This window comes from Cebus imitator, unplaced genomic scaffold (assembly GCF_001604975.1).
Source record: "Cebus imitator isolate Cc_AM_T3 unplaced genomic scaffold, Cebus_imitator-1.0 Scaffold836, whole genome shotgun sequence".
Classification (NCBI taxonomy): Eukaryota; Metazoa; Chordata; class Mammalia; order Primates; family Cebidae; genus Cebus; species Cebus imitator.
In genome coordinates this window covers 204448-213643 of record NW_016108151.1, presented here as the reverse complement: position 1 = coordinate 213643, position 9196 = coordinate 204448, and the positions used below count along the sequence as shown (strand labels likewise).

At 60.7% G+C, this 9196-nt stretch overlaps 1 protein-coding gene across 1 annotated transcript; it reads right to left on the bottom strand.

The window, feature by feature from the left end:
- Positions 1 to 574: 574 nt before the first annotated feature.
- MRPL23 (mitochondrial ribosomal protein L23) lies at positions 575 to 9151 on the bottom strand. The gene is made up of 5 exons (XM_017520433.2): positions 9045 to 9151; positions 5834 to 5956; positions 4766 to 4848; positions 4168 to 4241; positions 575 to 819 (listed from the first exon to the last, which is right to left on the bottom strand). Exons 1-5 carry the CDS (start codon positions 9059 to 9061, stop codon positions 661 to 663), a joined length of 456 nt encoding a protein of 151 aa, XP_017375922.1. The 5' UTR covers positions 9062 to 9151; the 3' UTR covers positions 575 to 660.
- Positions 9152 to 9196: the final 45 nt, after the last annotated feature.

Sequence of the window (9196 nt, the reverse complement as noted above, 5' to 3'; positions counted from 1 at the left end):
GGCCCAGCCCTGGGCTTTAGGCCTCCATACTGGGCGTCGCCTCTCCTGCCACAGCTCTCCTGAGACCCTGCTGTCCTCCGATCCTCCCCGGCCCTTCTCAGGTCCTTGCTGCCACTGTGTCAAACCAAAACCCACAGGTGGGCCAGGGTTCTCTCTCCAGGCCCCGAGGGCTGCTGACCAACCTCTGCCTAGGCCGGGCCATTCTCTCACCCGGTGCCTCCCGTGCTCACACTGACCCTTCCGTTCCTCCCTATGCCTCTGGGCTCAAGCTGTGAATGTGGCGCTCAGGTTCTGGGTCCTTTCACCCACGTGTCTCATTCCCCACCTGGCAGGCAGCGCCGAGCCTGTGTGCGGCCCTCTCTCTCTAGCCAACCCGTCTCCCCAGCATGGAGCCACCTTGTCTCAAGCCTACCCACCCTCAGTTCCCTGTCAACGCATAGACCAGACCCCGGCTGCGGCCCACTGCCGGACCCGGGAGAGCAGAGCTGGGCCACATGGCGCTCAGAGCTGGGGGGTGGCTGCTGTGTGCCTGGCGCCCAGAGACCTGAGAGCAGAAGGAAACAGAGCTTCCGGCTTTATTCTGCAGCAAGACTTTTATTTAGGTGTTGGGACTGCTCTGCTGTGGTGTCCACCTGGGGCATGTCCCTGCTGGCCACCCCGTCACAGCCCGAACCAGTCTGGGACGCCACCCCGCCGAGGGTCGTTGCTCTGCCTCTGCTCCATGTTCTCCTTGAGAATGCTCTGGAGGTCGTCGGCAGCGCTGCCTTCCGGGCTCTGCTCGGGAAACAGATCCGGGAATGTGAAGGTCTGTCCGTGGGCCTGAGGGAGAGAACAAAGGCTCCAGCCAGGGCTGCGAAGACTGCTCAGCACAGGGGTCTGTGGGGGAGTCTCTGCTCTCTGGCAGCCCCTTTCTGCCAGCACCTGATTCAACAGTTCAGTGGTACCTCCCAGGGCCTCCAGGCAGGGGCAGCGTCCCTGCCTGGAAAGTAAGCACCCCCACAGCCACCAGCCTGGCTGTCATGCAGCAGCGGGGCGCAGGGCGGGGGGCGCAGCTCTGGGACAGAGCCGCTTTCCCCACCACTGTCTTCTCTTTAGGGCCTGCTGTCTGCCCCTGCCCTGGGTGCACCCATTCAGCAGCCCGGGGCCGCCTGGCTGGACTGGGGGGCAGGGACAAGGCACAGAAGAACATGACACAAATCACGTCTGGTACCACGCTGAACCTGTTGGTCTAAAACGCCTCAGGCTCTACCCACATTAAAGCTTCCTCTCCTCCCAGCCCAGAGCCTGGCAAATAAAATGAACATCACGTACAAGAAATGAACATCACGTATGAAAAAACATACACGTACAGCAGCCGATAAATCAGAACAGACTCTGCCAATTAATTGTCTTACATCTTTCACTGAGAGTTCAGGATGTGTCTGCGTCAGCCAAGCCCCAGCCCAGGCTGCAGCACGTGGTTGGGGGTCACCAGAAGAGGGGATACTGCTCTCTGGGGACCTAAGCAAATATGAGGGGCTAACTTTAACTTGTAATGATTACTAAGTAGCTCCAAAGATAAGGCTCGAGAGGCAGAGAGAGCAGAGGAGAGGGAGGAGAAGACCGGGACTTCTGAGGGCACATGTCCTTCTGTTTCCAGACAGGTAGAGGAGGAGTGAGGATTGCCCTGAGTCTGGGACCCCTTAGTGAGTAAAATCAGTCAAGCGCGCCTGGCCCTGGCAGACCCTTGCTGTGTAAATAAATTTGCAGGTGGGTAGGCCGCCAAGTATGATCTGAAACAGGCCCAGATTCCACCCTGCGAGGGAGGTGTGCACACCCTGATCCCCAGCAAGAGCGTGGGGGCAGCTGGGGAGCGTGGCACTGCGCACGGTGGCCAGCCTGCAGGAGGACTGCCTGACACTGCTCTCAGCTTTTCGTTTTTTAAAATATCAAGGGGCAATCATTTACATGTGAGGCTGACTGCCCAGAACGGGGGATTTGCCTTAATATATAGAGGTGGTTCTGCCAGTTTTCTGAGGCAAGGGGAATCCAAAATGACAGTTCAAAACACAAACATGGCCGTTTGTCACAATTTCAGGAAAACATGGGGGAAGCTGGTGAGAGAAAATCCATTTCTTACAGGAGACAAATGCCGGCTGTGGATGCCAGGCGCGGTTTCCCAGGGGATTCCCCTTTTCTAGAGAGAGTCACCTTGTACTTACAAAAAAAAGCCCTTGATCTTTCCAAAGAAGAGAGAGACAGCCGATCGGGAGTAAATAACAGGAACGGACAAAAATGTCCTAATGACAAGAGGAGAAGGCCGCCCTGCCTTCAGGAACCCCAGGGCACCCCGGGGGCCGCTGCCCGCCGGAGCCCACAGCTCGGCCCAGCCAGCGGCCGCCTCTCATGTCGTGCGCCCTTCATTCCAGCGCCGCTGTGTCCACACAAGCCTCGGGCGGCGGGCAGTCAATGCACTTTTTGTTGTGAGGGTCACTAAGAGCTGGTTACGGATCCCAGGACTTTGGGCCAAGGAGATGCTTATCAGGTTGTCAGAGAAAAAAATGTGGGACTTCCACCATGTGGGACAGGGCCTGTCCACAGCCGCCAACTTCAAATAAAGTGGATCATTTCATCTTTCCAACGCTCCCTCCCTGGGCATTGCAATTAGCAGTGATTCTAAGCTCTGGCGCAGGGCCCAGGGGGACACGCTGAGCACGGTCTCAGTAGACACAAGGCGGGAAAGGTCCTTATGAGTCCCCTTTGCGGGGACAGGGACCCATGGCCATGGCCCATTTCTAGGCTGTGGGAAGATCTGCTGGGGCTCAGGAGGGGGTGAGGACCCATTACAAATTGTAATTCCGGAACAGGGGGAGGCGTTCCCGGCAGGGACCCTCCAGGCTCCCAGCTGCCTGGCCCCATCTCTGGCTGCCTGGACTTTACGGAGGGGGGATGGCACGCAGGCAGCAGCTGCAGACACTGGATCCCGGGGCTGCTGGGTTCAGTTTTCATGGGAGGTGGGGCCCAGAGGAAGCACGCAAGGGCTCGGATGACTCGAATGCCACTTGTAACCGTAGCTGCCTCTGAAGTGCCCGTGGCGAGGCCAGCACATGGGATGTCCACCCACATGCCATGACAAAGACAGATGGGCCCGGCAGGCACGGAGCACACAGAGGCCTTTATGAGCCCAACGGCTGCTCTCCTCACCTGGATTGGCTAATTTCATGCACAGCAAATATTAGGCCAAATTATTCCGGGGGCCCCTGTTTAGTACAACAAATGTGACTGTTTTTCAGAAAAGCTGCCATGCTAACTTGGCTTCTTCACAAACTGCCTCCTCAGCCCCAAAACAGGCGGGCTGGCGGGAGGTGGTTTCCCAATAGTATGACTGCCATCTAGCGGCAGGGGCTGCTGGCTCAGCCTCCAGGGACGGTTCACCGGAAGACAACCCCATCCCCACCCGGTAAGGCCAGCCCTGACCGCAGGGGAGAGGCCCCGGAGGCGTCCGGTGCCGGCTGTCCACAACTTGGCCGAGAGAGAAAGCGCCTCTGGGTTTGCCTGGAACTCAAAGTGAAGGGCCCGAAAAAAGGCTTTGAAACTGCCGGTCTCACTCTTGACAAGTCTGGGTTTCAGAAACAAAAGGCCCAGGCAGTATGGGGCAAGGGGTCCTTCTTCCCCAGAGCCCCGGCCAGGATACACAAGACAGCACCTGCTCAGAAGCAGCCTGCCCTGCAATCCTCAGCCAAGACCCCGGCCCGCCACACCAGCCTGGGCACCAAAGACCTTTGCCCTCAGGGACCTCAGACTCTGCCTCAGAGTCTGAAACCCGGCCAAGGACAGGCTCTCCAGAGGCTGGGGGCCTCCCATACTCAGACACCCTGGTCTGTGTTGGAGCCAAAACCCACCAGGCCTGAGATGACCACCTTTGTCCAGAGAGCATTCAAACTCCAAAATCACAAAATGGCTGGAGGCTGAGACATGCCCCACCCGTCCCAGCACTCACGTGCGCCCGCACCACCACTGACACCCCCGAGGCCGTGAGGGAACATGACCTCACGGCGGCCCTGAGATCTGGCGTCGCAGGGGCTCCCTGGGCCCCTGTGTTTGCGCATCTGCAGCACAAACACCCCCAAGGACACAGTCGCAAGGAGCCCCTGGGAGGCCCGGCGGGGGCGGCCCGCTCGCACGCACCAGCTGCACGTAGGCGACCTTGTAGTCCGGCTTCTTTATTCTCACGTTTCTGTGGTCTCTTTTCTTGTTGGAGCCTGTTGGAAGGGAGTTAAAAAAAATCAGAACTTTACAAAAGTACAGCCTCAGAGGCCAGTGCCACTAAAATGATCTCTGTTCTCTTAAAAATGCAAATGTGTTCTCAAAAACTCACAAAGGCAATTTCTCAGGGAAACAGGCACTGAAATCAAATGGGCCGGCACAGCAGGCTTGCGGGTCCAACCCATCTCCCACCAGGGGCCAGCAGGCTCTCCACACAGGCGGGGCTGCAGCGCCAGCCGGGGCACACCACAGGCGCTGATGGAACAGAGAGCTGCCCAGCCTTGGCCGCTGTAGGCCCACCTCAGGGGAGTCAGTGCTCAGAGCAGGCCCCGGCCAGCACAGGTGAATTCCAATCCCCGCTCTGCCAGGTAAACACTGTGTGACCTAAGTCACCCTGTGCCTTAGTTTCCCATGAGCCAATTCAGACCAAGACTCCCACGGAGTGGCTGAGGCCGTGGCGCGGCGATGTGGGTGTGTGGCATGGGTGAGCACGACACAAGAACCTCCTGTGGCCACTCACCGTGCTGCACCCGAGTCCGCACGGCAGCCACGGGCACGTTGTAGATGCGCTCAAGGTAATTCCTGAGGTCCACCCTTGTCATTCTGGAGGCGAAGGAAAAAGAAAAGGTTAGCTTGGCCTGGACCAGACTAAGAGGAGGGCTGGGGGCATCGGCAGCACCAGCAGGGACAGGCAGCCCCAGCAACACCAGTGCTGCTGGCCGAAAGGCTCCCTACTCCAGGCACACGAGCACGGGGTGGCAGCAGCACAGACCCCAAGGAGCAGAAGCACTGCCCCACCATCCCCTGGCCTGCTCCACAGCCCACACGGCTCCCTGATTCAGGCAAGTGCCTGTGGGAGGAGGTGGCAGTCTCTGCACGCCCCTGGCTGCCAGGCACCCCACCTCGTCTGCCCTGGGGCCCCTCGGCAGCGTCAGGGTTAGGCCTGCTCTGCAGTGGATGGTACTCTGCAGTTCTAGGAAAGAAGCACCTTCTGTAAAGGCCTGTCTGGGATTCAGTGGGTGAACTGCACATTTCCTCTACTGGAGAACGCCATGGGCACTGTCAACTCAGCTCTGGGTCTCTGCGGGCTGCACAGTCCTGCCTTCTGCCCTCAGGGGAGCTCACGCCGCTGCCCCTCCTGGCTCACCTCAACACTGAGCTAGGGACCTGTGATCTTAAGGGCTTCACAGCAGCACCCCAACTTCGGTGGCAGGGACCGTGCCATTTCTTCCAAGGTCAAGGAGGCTCTTCTGAGTGGTTCTGCATGCCACGGACTGCTCCCCACCCAACCTCCCAGGGCACCTTTCCTAAAAAGACGTTGCAAGAACTCAACAGAAGGCACGAGCACAGAGGTCCAAATTTTAAGGTTTCCAGTGATGCCTTCCCCAGGCAGGGGGTGGGTGTACGTGCCTGCCGGGCTCTGCAGCTATGGGCATGCCATTAACACTGGCTGGGCAGGGCTACCCCAGGCGCCTGCGCAGCAGGATGAGCACCAGCATGTGAGCGGGGCTGTTTAACTTAGGCCCTGCACCGCCCCCCGCCAACCCAGAGCATGCCCCTAACCCAGCCGGAACCCTCCCAGGCCTACTCCAGGGGGATCCGGAACTGCACGGTGTCCTCGGGCTGGGCTGTGCCGGGCCGCACCAGTTGAATGAAGAAGTTGGTTCGAAACACTCGGAGTTGTGGTCCACCCAACTGGTACAGGGGGTACCTGTACAGAAGAGATTGGGTCCATGTCACACACGTAGGCCATGGCAGCCTGAGAGACAAACCTGCAGACCCTCCTGTGTCCACCCACAGCAGGGATGGGCAGGAAAGGGGGTAGCTATCTGCAGATCACCACCCGATGACACAGAGGTCCCCACAGCCCCTTTCTCACATGGGCCTGCCCAGGGGAACGGCCAGTCCCCAGCATCGACTCAGGAAGCATGGGCTTCTGACCCCCAAGGCCAGACTTTAGAAAGGGCCAATGAACAAGTCAAGAATCAGAAGCCGGCAGATAGCATCCCCCCAAACAAGCTGGTGGAAGGCTCAAAGACGTGCTTTGGGGCACTGATACCCCTGGGGGAGCAGCCCCCACGCAGCCAGCCCACCCTCCTGCTGCTCAGATGAAGTGGAGTGGAGAGGACCAGCCGTGGGGCAGGAAGCAAGCCAGCTTCGCAGGCTCCGGTGGGGGCAGGCCCCAGCTCCTCGGGAACGGAGCGCACAGGCCAAGCAGGCTTGGGCCCCTGGGAGGTGGTGTTGCCAACAGGCTTTGATTCAGTTTGCTAAATACGAACCAACGGCATCCCACCCCATCAACCCGATAAAAGCCAGCGGTGGCAGTTGGAGAGGTGCCAAGCGGCCACCGCAAACTAGACCAGCACTCCTCCTGGGCTGGTGGGCCAGGCGACAATCATGAAGAATCTCTAGCCAAGTGGTCTCGTGCATTCTCCCAAGTCCAGCTGGGCGGACAGGCAGCACCATCCCTGCCCCCCAACCCCTGCCACTGCCGGCACACACTGGCTCTATCTGGGCCTCAGAGCTGGGGGGAGGAGGGGCACAGGAGAAACTGGGGTCTGCAAGGTCTCGGGAGATGTAGGTTCTGGGAGCCCAGGTGCAGGTCTTGGTAGAGAGGGATCAAGGGGGCTGTTTAGGGGTCTCTGGTGACCAATCTGAGGCACTGCCCATGGCCCTGATCTTGGGGAGCACCCAGCATCAAGTTACAGAGGGCTCCATGAGGCCGATGCTGCCCCGAGCCTCATGTGAATTTCACGCTGGCCTCTGCTTGTTTAGGGAGGAAGAAGAGGAAGTGAGGGTCAGAGGCCTTGGGTGTGGTGCTCCTGAAGGGCCAACAGTGGTGGGCAGGGCTGAGCCTCTGGGCCTGGGGCCTGGCAGGGGCCAGGAGCTGCTGGGGGCTCTCAAAAGCAAGGCAAGTATAGCAAAACCAAATCGCTAAATATCCACCCCAGGCCTCCTGATGACTACACTGACACATAGCAGCCCGGTGGCTGGCCAGTGGGGCCGAGTCTTCACTCCCCAAACCCCAGCACAGCCTCGTCTTGGGCATGGCCTTGGCCTTCCAAGCCTTGGAGCGCAGCTTTTAGGGGTGGGCTCTGGGAGTGGAAGGGCCTGACTCGTTTTACCCACAGGATCAGGCTATCCATGGCCACCCCAGGGGCTCACACATTCCCTCTGGTGACCAGCTGTGGGATTGCAGGTGGGTAGAATGCCTGAGGACTCCCAGGAAACAGTGGGAAAAGGGGTTCAGCAGCTCCCAGGACATTCATTTTCGAGCGTCCAGGCTTGAGGCCTGAAGGGCACACTTCACTAAGGGTCTGAAGGGCCTGAGGTGAGAGGCCGGCAGGGGTTGGGCCTCGACGATTCACTGTCCTTGTTCCCACAAGCAAAGGGAACTCCAGGCCGGAGCCCAGGCACTGTCTGCATGTGGGGCCCGCAGATCTGGAACAATCCACACTGCCGACACCCTGGGCCCAGGACAGGGTTCTCTGGAGGACTGGCACCCTTGTGGGCCCAGCAGCCCTCAGTTCCCTCTGTCCCACTAACCTGGGAGCACCCAGCCCTCCCCATGCTATTTCACAAGCACCTCCACTGCAACCTTTCTCGAGCAGAACTCTGCACTCAGTTCTTCCTCAAAACACAAAAAGCTGGCTCACTGCCACCAGCCTGCCTCCCCACGGCCCCACGGGTGATGCAGCCAGGATCCCACCCTCTCAGCACCCCCACCCCAGCTGCATCCCATCCACAGCAAGTGAAGTCAGCGCTCCCTCCAAGGCCTCTCTGGCAACAGGAGAGTCGTGCACAGCCCCCGCTGCCTCCAGGGCAGCCACACCTCACCCGTTTCCAGCGGCCCACCACCCTTGGCCCTTCAGGAACACCCCGCCCGGGTCGTCTGACCCTCATTTCCTCCTCATTCTCCCGACAGGCGAACGCCCAGCGTGGAATTCACATGAGGCTCAGGGCAGCATTGGTCTCACTGAGACCCTCTCTTCCTTGGCCCTGGGTGCTCCTCACGGTCACGGCCACGTGCAACACGGGTCCCAGATGTCTGCTGAAGGGAAGCCTCGTCCACTCGGGGTCCCACCTGCCACCCTCCCCTCTCTCCCCAGCTATGTGCAGGGGACCCCAGAGCCACAGCAGGGCCGCTGGAACATCGCTCTCCAAAAACAGATTACTGTTCTCCGAAACCACGCGGAACCCACATCTATTGATTACGCCTGAGCCATTCCTTCACCAAGAAACATGTAGGGTTTCCTGCTTCAACTGGGGAGGGCGAAGCGGGGCAGGACAGCGCCCTGATGCCCCGCCCACACCGCCAGAATCCAGAAAAGATGCAGAGTGGGCATGGGAGGCCTGGGATGAGCAGAACCGGGTCTCCAGCCCTGCCTGCCCCAAAGCCCTGCGGGCTGCGGTCAGCGGCTGTTTCCCACTCAGACCCCATCTGGACTCCCAGGCCCTCCGCCTGAGGCCGCACCCGCGTGAGCTGGGGCCCTTCCGGGCCTCCCCGCCCGTCCCCCCGCGGGGACACCGCGACCTCCGGGCTTTGGCTCGGACCCTCAGTACCCGGGCTGGCCACGCCCGCTCCCCGGGGCTGCCCTAAACCCGGCGGGGGCCTCCTCCGCCACCCGCCTCGCGTGCCCCAAGCCATGAGCGGGGTCTCCGGGGACCCTGCCGAGCCAGGGCCAGAAGGGGGCCCAGGGACGCCCACCCCGCTCCCTGGAGCCCGCGCGCCCTGTGGGGTCCGTCTGCTTGTGACACTGAGGGGCGCCCCGCGGCGGGGGGCGACGACCCCTACTCACAGCACGTTCCGTGCCATGGCGGCCGTGTGCGCTTCCGGGGCTCGCGAGGCGGAAGGAGCAGCGCGCCCGCCCCGCACAGCCGCCGCCTGGCACAGCGCCCCCTCGCTTCCGGAGGCCGCGCCGCCCGCCCCGCACGCCCCGCACCGCCCGCA